Here is a 17,955-nt window from a genome sequence, read left to right as displayed (position 1 = left end):
GCAGGCAGTGGCATAAGCCCTGCAGCTCAGGGCGCCCTTAGAAACCAAAGAATGACATCCCAGCCTTCTGTAAGGTATGAATGTTCTTATGCGTACAGATCTTCAGGGCCTCAAAATGAGAGCCTGTCTGCCTTTCTAGAACTGAAAATGAAGACTGGTAAAAAGAAACCCAGGATTTTTAGCTGGAGGAAGGAAAGACTTCTGGAACTCTATATTGATATCCCAAGGAGTCCTTGGTGTGGAAAGGGGGTTAGACACGTCCTGCAGAGTCGCTGGGCATAAGACAGGCCAACTTTAAGACAAGTCAGTGAGCTCTGCCAAGAGGTCGATTTTGACATCGGTGAACAAAGGAGCATTCTAGAAGCCCAAAGGTGAACTGCCCTGGGCTGTAAGGAGCGCCTTGTCCCTGGAAGTGTTCAGGTACAGGGTAGATGGAAATAACCAGGCAGAAATACTCTAGAGTGATGTTGTCAAACACCAGATCAGGGTGAGCATCTTAGCTCAATCCCTGTTAACCCCTCCAACATTGGACCTCCTGCGTCCGCTCTGTGAGCTCCGTCTTCCTCATCCAGGCCCTGGTGTGCTACCACCAGGACGGCAGGTTGTTGGGAGGACCAGAAAGAACGTCCAAAAATGCCTGGCAGCGTACCAGACATGTAAGGGGCTGCTCAGTCAGCCGCAGCTTGACGACGGTGATGGCGGTGACGGTGATACAACCGTTACCTTATGGTGGTTGAACTTGTGACTTGAAAGGAGTCATCCCATCCCCCATGATCCTCAGTGGTGGAGTAGTTTTCCCCGCTGAACCCCAGAATGGGCCTGCTCCAGGCCCCTCTTCCCCTCCCTGGGGCCCGCCTCCATTTTTCATTCTCTCCTTGTCTTTAGGATGATGATGTTTCGCGTCTGGTCAGGAGACATGTGTATGACATAGAGCTGTGCCAGGAGAGAAACAACAGTTCCTCCCATCCCCTCCTAGGCCCCATTACAGCATGTTTTTCCTGCCTTGTCAGCTTCCTTCGAAAAGACCACGAAGCTCTTATGAAAGTAACCACGCTCTCCTGGGGTTCCTTTCCCGCCAGCTAGTCTCACCTCATTTGAGCTCCAGATACGAAAGCAGCTCAGTTTTTTACAGATGGCTGTCCGTAGAGGGTTTGTTGCCCTCTGCTGCGTCTCTCCCCGCCTACCGCCACGCTTGTGTAGACTAGCTGCTCCCCACGGGTTCCAGCGATCATGGCCTACCTGACTGGGGCGTGGTTGAAAGCAGTAGTTCTCAGACTCTAATGTGCACAGAATCACCCGGAGAATTTCCTGGCCCACTTCCAGAGTGTCTGGTTTAGCAGGTCCGGAACGGTACCCAAGAATTCCCATTTCTACCAAGTTCTCAGATGCTGTTGCTGCTGATCCAGGGACCACATTTTGAAAAACGCTCATCTGAAGGCATCTGTTGTCTCGTTGATAAAGCCAGGAAAGATTCTGTGTACAAGTGAATTCAAAGGGCGCTGTCGAGGCGCTAGGATTTTTAGTCCATAACCCAGACCTACGCTCTCCAGATGGATGGACATAGCGAAAATAGTCCAGCAGCCCTTCCTGGGCCTGGGTTGATGTCCCCACATAGGCAGGGGATGAAAATCCATCAACAAAATGCACCAAATCTCTTAGCTCTGTCTGTTAGCTTCCTACTTGCCTTCGCTTTGGCAAGCAAGACCATCTTTCCAGCCCCGCTTTGCAAGTTACAGACTTGCACGCCAGCCAACTGGGAGCATCTGTTAGCCAAAAGCAAGCAATGTAGGAACACTGTGTCTTAACTGAGGCTGCTCCCTTCCAGCCCTCAGCTGCCTGGCTCCGCACTTAAGCCTCGTCACGCCCTTTGCCACCTCTGGGTCTCGGCACACGTGATAGCATATCAGGCGTATGTGATGTTGGCTTGGCAACGGCCATGAGGCTGGATGGGGAGGGCACCTTTGCACCCATCTACCAGGAAGGAGGCTGTTCCTGGCCTCCTGTGGTGCGTGTCCTCTTGCCCGGCGCACTTCGCCCCGGTAGCTACGAGAATCCCAGCCAGCCTCTCCTTTGCACCCTGAGATCTGCCATGATGCCAACATTCCTTGAAAAATCACATGCCGGTCAAAGGGCTGAGCTGCTTCTTCGGATTTCATTTCTAAAACACATGAAGGGAAAATTAAAATCATTTCTAATGTGATCAGAGACCTTATACGGGCCTGAGACACATGCCTGAGGCATTTTGGGAGTCACAGGGTCAGCTGCCTTTAACAGCTGCTCTTGGCCAAGAAAACACGAATTGCATTCATTTCACAACAGCCTGTTGAAGCAAACAGCAGACTCTGGGATCCCAAATCTTTCCACAAACACGGACACTGCTGTATACATCACAGCTCCAAGCAATGACCTTGAATGTGCCAATCCGTACAAACCAGATAATGGTGGTCTTTCTCTGCTTGGGCGTTCACACTCTTGGGCTTATTTTCCTTTTCCCTCTCCCACCCCCGGTGCACTTTTCTGTATGAATGCATTTAGCATAAGCAATCATTTCTTTTGGATCGTGTAATGTGGATAAAATCAAATGGTGTAATTAGCACCTCGAGTTAATTCCGGAAAGTCTCGGTCAGTTTATTTTAGGTTCAGCCAGGTTTTCTGGAGGGAGCACAAAGCCTTCACTAAATTACCATCCTAACTGGGTTCTTTCCCCTCGCCTTGCCATGTTTGTGACACGGGAGCTATTCTTGGTGGCATCCACATTGTCACTGGCTGAGGAGACAGAGAGAGGAGGTATCCTGCAGTCTCTCAGCACACCTTTTGAAATGTCTGGTGCAGGTTCTAGATCTTTCCTGATCCTCAGGAAAGAGAACAGGTTAAGCAAGAGTCATACAAACAATTCACTCATCACCCTTTGCCGTGACTTCCCAGGAACACTGTCTTTTTGGTTGGCCTCTATTTTCAAGGGGCTTAAAATTTCCAACAAGTGTCCAATAGCAATATTTCTCAACCCACAATCTACAGGAGCAGCAGCCGTATCCTGGCCCAGGCAGACATGAGGCTTAGGAATTCCTGGCATCTATTCCCATATTTCCAGTAATGTTTATAGATTCAACCTTTTGGAACTGAGTATATTTTAAAGAGCCAATGAAATAAAATGCCATTATTTTCCTTCTTGGAATTTCAAGACATAAATCTCACATCTGCAGAACAAAGGGGTGATACTAGAAAGCTTAATCTCAACTGACCCTGGGATCAGCTAGGTACACCCAGCTGCCCCAGAGGTGTGGGAGCAGAGGGAGACGCACACAGAAGGTGGCCTGGCGGTGTGCAGAGAGCACAGGAGTCACAGCTGCAGGGACGGACTGGGTGTCGGTCCCTGATTTCATTTGTTCGTCCTTCACTGATTCAGGCATCAGATATTCACGGAGCCCCATGCCTGCTCTGGGCCACACGTTGGACACACCGATCGCTTCCCTCATCACTAGCTGTGTCCCTTCCTGTTTGTCATGGCGTCTTTCCACACCTTGGGGTTCTCACCTGCGTCGTAAGGATAATAATCAGAGGTTAAAGCCCACTCTTCAGGGCATCTTGAAGACGAAGTAAGGGCTTTGCAAACGGCAAGTGTTGCACACCTTGAAAGTTTATGTGTATTGGTTTTATTACTGTTGTCCATGTGCTACGGTCTTACCGGGAAATACTCCTGTTCTACCAGGACTGAAAGGCGGCTTTACTCTCAGGAACTCAGATCTCTGGACTCCATGCGGGTGGAAGCTTCAGGCATTGCAGGCTTTGGGCCAGAGTGGGGGAGGCGTTCTTGTTAAACATCCTTTGCTCTTTTCCCGGGGAAAGCTCGAGTCCTGGGGCAGTGACAGGCGTTACCAGAGGAGAGCAAAGGCAAAAACACTCAACTGCAGATAGCCTTGTCCTCATTGACGTCATCCGGGGCTTTGCTCTCTTGTGAGACTGGGCAGCTGTCCGTGAGGGTTCAGCTGTGGGTCGGCGGCCTGAGGTCTCAGGGCAGAGTCCGCCCTCACCGGTCTTCCTCAGTCAGGAACACGGGGCTTGTCCCATGGTGCGGTTCGTGCACAGCAACTTGGATGGGAGGCGCTTGAGGACTCGGGAAACCTTGTGGGGTGGTTTAGGATGGATTGCGCCCGAGGTCTGGTGCCCTCCTCCGAAGAACGACATGCTGCGAAACCAAGTTGCCGTAGCTAACCTCCCCGTGTGCTTGTTTTCCTCGTGGGGAAGAGATACACCCAAATGGTAAGGATGGGTCAAGTCGCCGTAGGGAAACCGGATTACATTGCACCGAAGTTACCCAGAAGGAAACGCTGAATGGGCTCGGTGATGTGGAGTTTCAGAACTCACCATTAATATGTATAGAGTGCAAAATAACTTAGGGAGGTTCTGGAATTCTTGCCCCAACCCCCATGATCCCCATGAAAGAATTGCTTTTGTAACAGTTTTCAGTCACATAAAACTTATTAGGAGGGCACATGTCCTAAGTCACCAGAGGTACCAGAACAATCTAACTCCTACCTGTGTGTTAACAAAACCAGTTCAGGCAGGACCCTTGTAGACCAGTGAACAGGGGCCACCACGACTGAGTGGGGACAGCAGTGTGCTGGTGTGCAGCTGGCTCTCTGGAGATAAAAGGGCCAGAGTTGGGGAACCTGTGTGGCTCAGTGGGTTAAAGCCTCTGCCTTTGGCTCAGGTCATGATCTCAGGGTCCTGGGATCGAGTCCCGCATCGGGCTCTCTACTCAGCAGGGAGCCTGCTTCCCCCTCTCTTTCTCTGCCTGCTTCTCTGTCTGTCAAATAAATAAATAAAATCTTTAAAAAAAAAAAAAAGGGCCAGAGTTGGGAAGAGATGTGTAGCCGCACACCATCGAGACTAGTGTTCCCACCATCCTCGAGCAGCCAGACATTGATAACGTCAAGCACATAGACAGAAGTAAAATGTGAGAGAATAATTAGGAAGGGTTGAGTTTTGAGTATTTATTGCCTTGCTTGTAATTTATTCAAAATTGTCATTGTGTTCACTCTTGTCTGTGACAATGGCTGTGTTTAAGAGCTGACTTGCAGAATTCGCCATGCGTAGCGTCCTCCTCCCCTGGGCCAGACGGAGCCCGTTCCAGCTCGCTGGGTGAGCTGGGCCCGGATCCCTTCCTCGTGGCATTGACCACTCGATCCGGGACTGCACATGGAGGCCTTCGGGGCCCCTGAAAGGCCTCATTAATCAATTCCTGGCAGCTGGGAGTCTTTCTCTTTCCTCATTATTGATTACACAGGATCGCCACCTAGTGATGCAAAGGGGGTTGTGTGGGTTGAAGGCTGAGACTAAGACGGAGCAGGGGAAATGGCTGTTGCTCCTGTTCGGATTCTGGGTCTACACTGTGGTAAAACGGAGAGGCAGCCGTCACGTCATTGGCACAGACGTCCTGGGCTCCGTCGTACATCTGACAGTGGAGTTTGCGGAGAGCGTGCTAGAAAGCATCTGAGCGTTGGGGTGAGCAGTCCCAGTGGGGCGTGGGGGCAGGCCAGCCCCCGGGACCAGGAAGGTGTGCGCAGGTGCCATGAAGCAGAGCCTGTGAAGATGCCCGGCACCGTGTCTTGCCCGGAGCAGCCACGGCTGAGGCGAGCTGGTCTGACTTCCTACAGCTGCAGGAAGGGGTTCCCAGGTGACCCACCTTTCTGCTGAGTCGCACAAGAGGGGTGGAAACAAACGGAGATGGGAGAATGGGGCTGCAGGGATTTGGCTCTGACTGGCTGCCTCACTGGGGAGTTGTGCTCCTTTCTGGTCACAGAGGACACTGGAATGGGGAAGAGCCAGATCACGGTGACCGTGGGGTTGGTTGTCTACACAGACACTTACCTGATGCAAAATGCGAAGCTGTCCGCCACCTCCACAGCCATCCCCCTCAAACTCAGCCCCCCAGTCCACATTCTGCTCCCCAGCACTCAGTACCTCCTCTCAAAGCTGCCTGGACTCTCTCTGCTCCCCAATGTGGGGTATTGTGAGCCCTGTTTAGGCAAGGCGGCTAAATCACTAGATGGCTTTAGATTGGTGAAGCACGGTGGCCGTGGGCCAGGGCCTGGGACAACCAAGCCCACTATTGCCAGTGGCCTGCAAGGGACTCTAAACCCCCAGTATCCCCTGAGCTTTTATTTTGGTTGGTTTTACTTTGACTTATCCTAAGGAAGTATCCTCTGATGTCTTGGGACCAAATACCATGCAATGGCTGTGCTCGCGCAGGTGTTTAAATAGTCCTGCTCTCCTCCATCTCTTCCGCCAGCCGGCCCTGGTTCTGGGACATCCAGCACCCCCGGGCGGACAGACTGGCTGAGGTCACTCTGGGTATCGGTGAACCGCCAAACCAAAAGGGGTCTATGTGATTTACTTTGTTGTTTTTTCTTTAAGTAGTTTTGAGATATAATTTATAGACTCTTAAATCAACCCATTTAAAGTACCATTGAGCAGTATTTAGGTGCACAGCTATACAACCATCATTGTAATCTAATTTAAAAAAAGAATTTTTAAGTAAACTCTATACCCAACGTGGGGCTCACACGAATGACCCCAAGATCAGGAGTCCAATGCTCTACTGTCTGAGCCAGCCAGGCACCCCATCATAATCTAATTTTAGAATTTTCATCATCCCGGAAAGAAATGTCCTTCCCCCAACCCTCAGCCCCAGCCCTAGGGAACCACTAATCTACTTGCTTTCATTATAGATTAGCTTCCTCTGAATATTTCATATGAATTCCCTTCCTTTTGTAAAGGGAATTGTTTCCTCAACCTTGTATTCTCTAATCTTGCTTAACTTGTTTATTGATTGTAATAGTTTTTTAGTGCATTCCTTAGGTTTTTTCCTATGTGCAAGATCATCTCATCTGCGAATAGAGGTATTTTTACTTCTTTTCCAGTCCGAATGCCTTTTCTTTTTCTTGAGTACTTGCTCTGGCCAGAGCTTCCAGTGCAGTTTGGAACAGAAGTGGTGAGAGCTGGCATCCCTGTTTTGTTCCTAATCTAAGAGGGACAGCATTGGTCCCCTAAAGATGACATAAGCCAGGAGTACGTGACTAAGGTATCCCGACCCCAGCCGGGGCTCGTAAAGAAAGGTGGGAAGGTACCAGTGTGGCCTGCGGCAGGACTTGAGGCTGGAAGCCCGCAGGGGCCACACTTGGCGGGGATTTTGTGGGCCCCATGCAGGGTCTTGGTTTATTTCCCAAGGGCAGGGAGAAGCTCTCAGGATTTTTAGTGGAGGGTGTAGTGATCTAACAGATATTGAGTTGGGGGATATTCAGGGAGCCCAGGAAGGAGGCAGCTGGCAGCAAAGACATGAGGGAGGAGGAACTGCCAGGGCTTGGTCAAAGCCGGAGGCACTGGGCAGAGCAGCCAGGGGGGTGACGCCCAGGATTGCTGCAGGAAGGACAGTCGTACATTTCAGACAGTCTTCCACCTTTTTCTCCCCACTAAGAGGCCCTACTGGCCCCTTTTCCTCCGGGACTACACCTAACTCCCAATACTCTTGGGCTCAGACGCCTCATCAACTGCACTAATGTTGGTAAGTTCCCATTCTTGACAGGAGAGAGGTCAGATCTCCATCTATGAGTATTTGGCGGCAGAAAGGGAGAGAGAGGGAGAGAGAATGCATACATCCTTTCAACCCTGCATCTTCGAACTAGCGGCCTGGAAGCTTTCCTCCCTCCCAGGGTATTGTAATGCACACCCTTCCTCGCACCCTCCCTTCCTTTGCTGGGAAATCAGATGACTTCTGGTATCCAGGCTAATGGCTCTTATTAACCAGATGCTGACACATCCCTAATATATAGGTTGCTTAATTAAAAGCCTGCTTGCCTGGCCGGCTTTCAGAGAAGCAAGCACTTCTCGAGCAGGGAATGGGGATTTCCAATCGACTAGGGAGGAAATGATGTCATGCTAATGATCTACAAGATGCCTTTCCTCTATGAGGAAAGAAAAGTGTTTGGTGGTAGGTGGGGACAGTGGTTGACCTAAGAGTAGAGCCCGAGTAACCTTGGGGTTTGCTCCCCACCCACACAGGGAGCCCTAGGCAGCCCCCTGAAAGCCCACCCAGCTGGCAGCCAGGACCACCCCCCACACACACACCCAGATACCCCCTCATGATCTAACCTCTCATCAGCCCCCAGTGAGCATCTGTTATCAAGGGACCTCAGCAAACAGAGCAGCCCTGGCCTCCTGAGAGCACAGGTCAGAGGGGGTGTGCTTTTCCCCTCACAATTCAGGTTGCTTGGAGAAAGACTCTCCCTCCTCCTCCTTCCTGCCACAGGTAAGAACACACCTGGCCAGGCCAAACAGTCAACCCCACTGAGTTGGGTTCAGCCCAGTTTCTCACAGAAGAAATCATCAATTTATGTTTGTTTTGTGAGCAAATGAATGTGGGCTTTTCCTGGTTTCGTCCTCAGGCAAAGTGGGAAAGAAAACATTTGCTACTTTTTATTCTAAATGCCTTGTATGAACATATTTAACAAAGAGTTGTTTCAGATTAAAGATCTCGAGCTATATAGCGCTTTGCCTTTGAGACAATGTATGAAGGGCCACTGGGGCGGTATAATGCGTAGAAAGAATACGTTTTCATTTCCGTTTGTTAGTCACCATACAGTCCATCATCAGTTGTTGATGTGTGTCCCTGATTCGTCGTTTGCATAGGACACCCAGTGCTCCACGCGATCCGTGCCCTCCTTCCGTTTAAAGCTAGAAGACGCGGGTGAGGGTTCTAGTGCTGGAGATGGTTTTGTGAAGGCCACGAGGAAGGGAAGGTGCTCCCGGCATCCAGCGGGCAGAGGCCCGGATGCTGCCCCACAGCCCATGGTACTTGCCTACCCACCCCTGCCCCCTGCAGAGCCTCACCAGCAGGGCAGGAGTATTCAAAGCAGCATTTTTGTTTTTACTATTTTTCACGATACTAGAACCTGAAATCAACCCAAATGACCATTGATAGGGAACTGGAAAAGTAAATGATGACATATTTGTGCTGTGGAAGAGGTTGAGGCCCTGAGAATGCATGGCCAGTACATTCAATATAGAGTGTATGGTGGTAGAATGTGATTCCTTTCAGGGATGCCTGGGTGGCTCAGTCGGTTAAGCATCGGACTCGTGATTTCGGCTCAGGTCATGATCTCAGGGTCGTGAGATCATGCTCTGCGTCAGGTTTTGCACTGGGCATGGAACCTGCTTAAGATTCTCTTTCCCTCTGTCCCTCCCCACCCCCCTCCCCCCCGCAGGTCTAAAAAAAAAGAGAACATGATTCCTTTTATCCGGTTAAACAGGCAAAAACCATGTGTACTGTTTAGGGATACTTGTGTGTATGGTAAAAACACAAAGAAAAGCAGAATTATTAATACAAAATGCAGGGTGGTGGTTGATTCTGAGAAGGATTGCTGTTGAGGAAAGGTACCTGCAGGCTTCTGGGGCACTGGCAAGAGTTCTTTCTCCAAAGTTGGGGGCAGTATTTTTATTCTCAGAGAAAGCTTGGGAATTGGCGTATCTTCTGGTGGCTTGAAGTGGATTTGAACTTCAGGCCAGTGCTGGCTCCGTGCTCCAGACCAGCACACAGTGGTACGTTCTGTTAGCTCCCATCTCTTACCTGCCTGCATTCTCTCCACAGTGTCCGGAGACAAACGAGCAGTCGGCCTCCCCCAGCTGGGGGCAGACCTAAGCCCCAGCCCAAGCCTAAGCCTCAGGTGCCACAGTGCAAGGCTCTCTATGCCTATGATGCTCAGGACACAGATGAACTCAGCTTCAATGCCAATGACATTATCGATATTATCAAAGAAGGTAAGTGCATGGTTGGCTGGCTGGCTGGCTGGGACAGCCTCCTAAAGAACATCTGGTCACATTGCTGTAAGAACTAGTTTAAACACGAAGGGAATTTATAGACTATTCTAACTGAAACTTGGAGCAAAAGGCTAGGCTTCAGGCTCAGTTTGATCAAGGCTCCAAATTTTTTTTTCTTTAACTGTTTCTTTCAGCTCCGCCTTCTTTGCATTTGCTCCCTTCTTGGCTGTTTTCCCTCATGGCAGCAAAATGGCTGCATCAATTCCAGCAATATCAACTATGTCTGGAATCTGCTTTATCTCTGAAACTTCTCTTAGCCATTGGACAAAAGCCCTAGGTTTCACTCTGATTAGACCAAACTGGGCGTGTGCCCATTCCTGAATCTCTGTAGCAAGACAAGGGCTGTACCTGTAGTAGGTTAGGCATGGCAGGGACTTCTGTAGGAAACGGGAGTTAGGACTATCCCACCCAAACTTGATGGCCTCCTCATATGGAAAGTAGATGGAATGGAAGCCAGGGAGGCAACCTGGAACATCTGTTATAAAAGTAGTCTGTGGGCTTGGCTGAATGCTTCATTAATTTGGTAGAGATGATAATCTAGAATATAAAATACATATGACCAAACACTAGCTTATGGAAGCTTTTTAAAAAGATAACTCCGGGGCACCTGGGTAGGACAGTTGGTTGAGTGTCTTGATTTTGGCTCAGGTCATGATCTCAGGGTTGTGGGATTGAGCCCCGTGTCAGGTTCCCTGCGCAGAGGGGAATCTGCTTGGGCTTCTCTCTCCCTCTCCCTTTTCCCCTCCCCTGCTCCAAAGCAAATAAATAAATCTTTAAAAGAAAAAGGTAATGGCTGACTTAGGATGTTATAAAAGCACCGTGAAGGAAATGGCATTTGTGGTGAGGAATGGGGAGAGACAGAGAGCCAGAGAGGCTAGAAAGAGCAGGTCATTTTAGGAAAAGGAACCGACGCTCAACCGTGGCAGGATCCCTCGGGGATGTCACAGGAGACCACGTGAAGCTGGGCGTAGCCTGTTGGTGGAGGGCCCTGAAGGACGGGCTCAGGAGGACTTGTGGACAGTGGGGAGCCATCCGTTACAAGCAGAGCAAGGACAGCCTGAGTGAAGTGGGCCTTGGTTAAGTTTAGCCTTCAGGAAGAGGTGGCCAAGGACAGTTCCAGGAATGGTGTTTTTAAGCCATTCCCTCATCACAGGAGCTAAGTCAGGAGATTTAGGTGCCTGGACTGACCTCCTTCTAAATGGCTACTTCTTTTGACCTCCTTGAACCACCTAGTTTGCTATAGGTTTCAATATTTTAGCCATTTAGTATCCTTCCTAGAAGGTGTCAGAGTCCAAATAAAGGTTGAAATAAATGCTTAGTAAACACAAACCATTTTTATCACCAGCTTTGTTCAGCAAAAATAGTGGAAATGACCAATTACCCAGTAACAAAGATTGGCTAAACAAGCTTTGCTCTATCCCTTCAGTGAACTTTGATGACATTTTTGTTAGAGATCATGATGCAGTAGTATGGTATACTTATTGAAATGGAAAAAATGTTCATGGGAAAAAGGAAAAAGGTTATAGACTTTGGACTATAGTCTCATTTTTATAAAAATAAACAAATGGCTATCTGTGTGTATGTATATGTTCACGTATTCATAGGTGGTCTCCTTAAGTGTTGAATTTTGAGTATTGCTTTCTTTTCATTTCTAAATTTTTCAGATTTTTCTAGAAATAACACGTATTTTGGGTTTAATCAAAACAATTACATATTTGAAGTGGAAAGTGTCGAGTCCTAGAAGTTCTCAGAAAATGCTATAAATTGTCACTGAAATGGGTGCAGTGCAGTGCGAGTACAGGAAAATGGGACAGAATAGAATCCAGAAACAGACCCCTGTATATACAGGTGTTTAATCTAGGATAAATGTGGCATTTGAAATCAGGAGAAAGGAGAGACAATGACTTTTCATTTCGAAAAGAAAATGAAGTTAGGGCTCTACCTCGTACATAAAACAAATACCAGATGAATTAGAGATCTAAAATAGATAAATGAAATATCATGATCTGAGCCAAAATCAAGAGTCAGACACTTAACCAACTGAACCAACCCGGCGCCCTGCTTTTGTACTTCTGAAAGTACGCGGAAGAGTATTACGTATTATAACAATGTTTTATTGTCAAGAATTCGAGCCAGGAATCTCTCCTGTAGACCTGCTTGTGCACAGACATAAAGATATAGGTAGGGACACTGAGTCCATCAGTAGTGGAAAAAGAGGGAACAAGTGTCCATCAATCAGGAAATGGATCTATAAATCTTGGTATAATGCAGCTGTTTAAAAATGCGATGCGGACATGGAAAGACAATACCTGTTAAATAGTATCGAAAAGCAAGATGCAGAATAATAAGATAGAGTGGCCTGTTTCTGTTTAAAATGAGTGTGTGTGTGGTTATAGTCACAGAAGAGGGTCTGAGAGAATGTAGACCACATACCTACACCTGGTGGAGGGCCTGGGATTAAGGTGGGAGGCGTTGCAGATCAGGTTCTTCCAGAAACATTCCGCGCTGGAGGAAGGAGTGGGAAAGGTCTGATGGGGGAGTAGCCCTGTGTGGGGAAAAGTGGGGAGGCAGGACTGGGGGCCCTCTCATGGTCCCCGACTAGGCTTGGCGAGCCTGAACCCCAAAGGGAGCCATCAGCCTCATCTCAGAGGCCCGGTAGTCCTGGAGGGCTGAGAGCAGGACGCTGTCAGCGAAGCCTCACGTGGGAGCAGCAGGTTCTTGCTCAAAGAGGACCCTGAGTGGTCTGTGTCTGCTGTGGGGGAAGGGTTACTTTTTACAACAGACTCGTTCATTTAAAAGAAAATAAAGGGGACCCCTGGATGGCTCAGTCAGTTAAGTGGCTGCCTTTGGCTCAGGTCACGATCTCAGGGTCCTGGGATGGAGCCCCATGTCGGGCTCCCTGTTCAGTGGAGAGTCTGCTTCTCCCTCTCCTTCCACTTCTCACTCTCTCTTGCTCAGATAAATAAAATCTTTAAAAATAAATAAAAAGGACAAAGAACACAGATGGAGGGACCCAAACCACCTTTCCCCACGTGCTGCACCCACAGGAGCGGGGTGTGTTTGGCCCAGGCAGACCTACCCTGCTCACCCTCACTCTCGCCATCTCTGTCTCCTGCAGATCCTTCTGGCTGGTGGACAGGTCGACTACGAGGCAAGCAGGGCCTGTTCCCCAACAACTATGTGACCAAGATCTGAGGTGCACAGAGACTCTGACGTCCCTGGAGTGAAGGCGCTCCAGACAGGGAAGGGGATGTTTTGGGGTTCTCCTTCTGATCCATAGCGAGCAATTGCTTCCTTTTTCTGGCACCTTCCCCATGGAGGACAATGATATGCTGGGTTGGGGACAGGGAGTGTCACTCCATAAACGATCCTAAAAGGTGGCCCTATTCATAGGAGCCCAGGAGGGCAAAACAGCCACCCACTAAGATTTATTTATTGTATTTAAACCTGGTGAGAGGACAGGCCAGGTCCACTCAGACCTTGTTGGCTCTGTCGGAACAGCACCCGCTGGCTTCCCAGGCCCAGGGAACGGCTGTAGGCGGCCGCTGACAAGTGCCTTTAGTCAAAGAGCACATTGCTTTCATCCCTCTTTTCCTTACCTGACACGCACATTCCTCTCTGCCACTTTCCCTCAGGGAGGACCTGCCCTCTGCAGGCTGGGCTTGGCAGGAGTGGGCACTTCCCGTGTAGACGCCGAGGGCCGGCATGGCCTGCGGAGCCCACGGGTGCAGAGGGTGCTGGGTTACGCTTCGCGGGACCATCCGGCTGCCGGGCTGAGCAGGGGCTGGGGGCTGGGCTGTTGGCCTTGCTTTCTCTGGGTCTTCAGTTGGAATGTGGCTGGCCCATGTTGGTTTTGTGTTTAATGCTGTACCTATTATAAGAAGGATCTCTTTTTTTCAAGCTGTACATTTATAAAAACAGATCATATACTGTATATAAAAATCTGAAGATGGTAGAAACATGTATGAATGTACTAAGTAGTATTCCACTGTACTTATTCATAAGGTAGGTTTTATTACCAGACTCCCACCAGGTACTTACAAATGTGCACTACTCCTTTTCAACTATAGAATCAGTGTTACTGCTTTCTGGCCCAGCCCCTGCAAAACCTTCCTCAACCCTTGCCCTATAGGTAATTTTCCTCTGTCCCCGTCTCTCCCGCTACCTCCTAAATAAATAAAGGAACCAATGAACCACCTGTTGTTTTGTGACATTTTTTATAGGTTGAATTGGGCCTCCCCATCCCCTCAAAAAAAGGTGTTGAACCCCAAACCCCAAGTACCCCACAATAGGACCTTATTTGGAAATAGAGCATCTTTACAGAGATAATCGGGTTAAAATGAAGTCATTAGGGAGGGCCCCAATCCAGTATAACTGGTGTCCCAATAAAAAGGGGTCATTTGGACATGGATGGCCACAGGGAAGAGAACATGAAGGGACCGCCATCTCTAGCCAAGGAGAGGGGCCTGGAACAGATGTACTTCCCTCACAGCCCTCAGAAGGAACCAACCTTACCCGTATGCAGCAGACTGGAACGACTGGCTTCCACAGCTAGAAGACAGTCCATTTCTGGCGGTCAGCCATGCAGTCTGTGGCACTTTGTGAAGACGAGCCTGGCCCGGCCAGTGCAGTGTTTGTTACAATACTAGTGAAAAGTCAGAAACGATGAGATGTCTATGGATGAGGCAATGATTCTCAGGGGAGACTGTCACTTCTCTGCCTCTCCTTCTTCTGGTTGCCTTGGCCTTTCGGAAGCTGTTGGGAAAGTAGGGTTTGACCAGCACACACCTCTTTGCCATTCCAAGATTCCTGAGTCCATGGGAAAAATTACCAGGGGTTATATATAAGGGGAAAAAATGTATCTGAACTTACAACAGAGTAAACCACTAATTCTGTGTGTTGAAGAACAGAATAACAAATAATGTTTAAAGTATATTTTGGTTCCAGGATGCCTGGGTGGCTCAGTAAGTTGAACAGCCATCTCTTGATTTCAGTTCAGGTCATGATCTCAGGGTCTTAAAAAAAAAAAAAAGAATTTGGGGCCAAGTGACAGGACAACCTGAATTAAGCTTAAGTTATTTTGAAAAGGCCTATCTTGAGGATAAATGTTAACTCAAGCTTTGGAGGACCTAAGGTGACCTTGGGCAGTGGAAGGAATCACTAGTGAAATTCGTTAAATAAAAATATTCATTAAAAAGGATGAGATCGTGCCACTTGAGACAACATGGACAGACCTGGAGGGTATCATGCTAAGTGAAATAAGTCAGACTGAGAAAGACAAATACCATATGATTCCATTCCTTAGTAGAATATAGGAAAAAAGAACAAACAAAAAACAGAATTGGACCTATAAACACAGAGAGTAAACTGGTGGTTGGCTAGGAGAAGAGGAGGGGAGGAGATGGGCGAAATGGGCAAGGGGGGTGGGATATCCAGGTTTCCAGCTGTAGAATGAATAAGTCACGGGAATAAAAGGCACAGCATAAGGAATGCAATCAATGACATTATAATAGGTCATGAGAGATGGCAGCTACACTTGTGAACGCAGCATAATGTACAAAGCTGTCAAATCACTAAGCTGTACGCCTGAAACTACTGTAGCATTGTGGGTCAGCTGTACTAAAAAAAAATTATTGGCTTTACATAATTTTCCTAATGTTAAGTGTTAAAAAAAAAAAAAGCCACATTGGGGAGGGGGGTGCAGAATCAGTCTCGGCTGCTTTTAATGTAATGATTGGCCTTCAAAACTGGTGTGTAACTCAGATCCCTCAGGCTCTAGGTGACGACATAGGAACAGAGTCTAAGATCTACACAAGTAGTGAGAAGAGCCCTGGCTCATGGGACTCACAGAGCAGGTCCCAGCCCTGCTCCCATGTGCCTTACCTAGCCCCAGGCTCAAGGAGGTCTTCAGATGTTGCTTCAACAGGTGAGGAAATTCACTAAAGTCATGATCATAGGTTTCTCTGGGCTCTTCATCTAGCCAGGCCTGCCATTTTGTTCCCTGTTCAGTTGGGTCAAGAGTCACTTCACCTGGGAGAAGGTATGTAAAGAGGATCAAAGGGCCACCCCTGCCTTCTAGAACATGCCATCCTGTCTGGGATGATGGTGTGTTTGTGCACATACACCACACATGGACAGCAGCAGAAAATGCAGTGTAAGGATGTAACATCCCTTCAACCAAAGCTTGAAAGTAACCAAGCACCTTGAGCAGGCTTGAACGTTCCCTAGGGCAGAGATGTTCATACAAGTAACATAGCAGCATTCACAAACACTTTGGCCTCAGAATCCCTTTACACTCTTCAATATTATTGAAGACCTCAGTGTTCCACTTTTGTCCGTTACAGCTATCAGTGTTTACCATATTAGAAATTCAAACAGGGCGCCTGAGTGACTCAGTGGGTTGAGCCTCTACCTCTGGCTCAGGTCATGATCTCAGGGTCATGGGATCGAGCCCCGAATCAGGCTCTCTGATCAGCAGGGAGCCTGCTTCTCCCTCTCTCTCTGCCTGCCTCTCTGCCTACTTGTGATCTCTCTCTGTCAAATAAATAAATAAAATCTTAAAAAATTTTCAAATAAAATTTTAAAACACCAAAAACATACACATTCTACTAACCACCAGAGTGATGACATCATCACGTGTCATGTAGCTTCTGGAAGATTCCACCATACACTAATGAGATTCCACCATCTAGTAAGAATGGAAAAAAACAACTAATATCCTAGTATTATCATGAAAATGGTTTGACATGCAAAAGGGCCATCTCTTCCACAGTGCTTCAGGAAGAGAGACTGATACCCATGGAGAGGGCAAAGGGTGAGGCCTTTCTTACAACTTACTCCCACCAACAGGCATGCAAACCATACACATGTATTGTCCCAGCCCATCTGATCAAACGTGACTCACCACCAAGTCCAGCCCTATGAAGGTGGAAAGGGGATGAGTTTCCTTTTTAAAGAACATTCCTTGCAAAGTACACATACCATATCCGCTCACAGTCTAGTGGCTAGAACTTAGTCATGTGGCCTCAACTGCCAGGGAAGCTGGGAGGCTTTGCTGGGGACAGCGAGTCACAGTGCAGAGAGCAGCTTATCCAGGGCACCAGGAAGAGCTCTTCCTCCTCCTTCGGCACGACTCCTTCCAGGCAGAGACATCCATGAGAACAAGTGCGGGACAACGTGGCTACGTACCCAGGTAACTGACAACCTCCGCCAGCCTGCCATGGAGCAGGGCTTGTACAGAAGGCCAGTCTTCTCCCTTCCAGACTCCTTCCAAACTCCGCGGTCCTCCCCTGCATGGAGCTGGTCAGATCATGCTGGCCCTGCCTCTGCTGGCTGCTTTTATGGTAGTTTCAGCAGCGGGTGGGGGCAGAGTCCGGCTTCAAGAGTACAGTGCGCACAGGATGCATCTTGGTGGAAAAGCTAGCGATGTCCCTGGTACCCTTCACTTTGATGGTCAATGAGTGGAAGCCATTCTGCAATGTCGCTCACTCCCTTCACTGCCTCGTTTTGTGTTTCTCCCAAGGCTGCTCCTGAATTTAGGAACTTATTTACTCTGACCAGCTACTCAACATCTTTCCCTCCTACATGCCCCTCTGAGAGGCGTGGCCTGGTCTAAAACCACTTTGCAATGAGAAGGCTCAGTACAGTTCACTCCCTTGCCCTAGGTCGAGTAGCTCTTAAGGAGAGGAACCATCAGTTGACCCCTGATCTGACCCCAAGGCCCGTGATCTCCATCTCTGTCTCCAATCAGCTAATATCAAGGAGTTCGATAGTCTGATTGTCAACCTTCCAACTTCCGATTATCCTTTTCTCAAACAAGAACCAAAAAATAATATTAATAATCAAAAACCAAAATTTAAAAAAAGAAGAAGAAAAACTCACAAATAAGACTCAACAGCTTTAAACCTGCAAACTCCTTTGATGGGTCAGAGCGGTGTCTAACATATCTTTGAATGCCCAGAGTCCATCTCTTTCCAAGACCATCAGCTTCCTTAAAATAACAGCCACAGTTCGAGCACACCCCGACACGGTCCTAAGGGCCTGCCATACCTTACTCAGTACTCCAGCAGTACAAATGAG

At 48.5% G+C, this 17,955-nt stretch overlaps 1 protein-coding gene across 1 annotated transcript in view; it reads left to right on the top strand.

Annotated features, from left to right (window-relative positions):
* Window positions 1-14,074, top strand: part of LOC111153190 (myosin IE) — a 195,201-nt gene extending 181,127 nt beyond the window's left edge. Inside the window, exons 27-28 of the mRNA XM_022512053.1 lie at window positions 9,647-9,816; window positions 12,995-14,074. Of these exons, the coding sequence (XP_022367761.1) occupies window positions 9,647-9,816; window positions 12,995-13,071 (247 nt within the window). The 3' untranslated portion in view covers window positions 13,072-14,074. The remainder of the gene's footprint in view (window positions 1-9,646; window positions 9,817-12,994) is intronic.
* Window positions 14,075-17,955: the final 3,881 nt, after the last annotated feature.

Source organism: Enhydra lutris, unplaced genomic scaffold (assembly GCF_002288905.1).
Source record: "Enhydra lutris kenyoni isolate GAN:26980312 unplaced genomic scaffold, ASM228890v2 scaffoldscaffold31, whole genome shotgun sequence".
Taxonomy (NCBI): domain Eukaryota; kingdom Metazoa; phylum Chordata; class Mammalia; order Carnivora; family Mustelidae; genus Enhydra; species Enhydra lutris.
The sequence above is the reverse complement of the archived record's forward strand: the minus strand, read 5'-3'. Positions and strand labels throughout refer to the sequence as shown.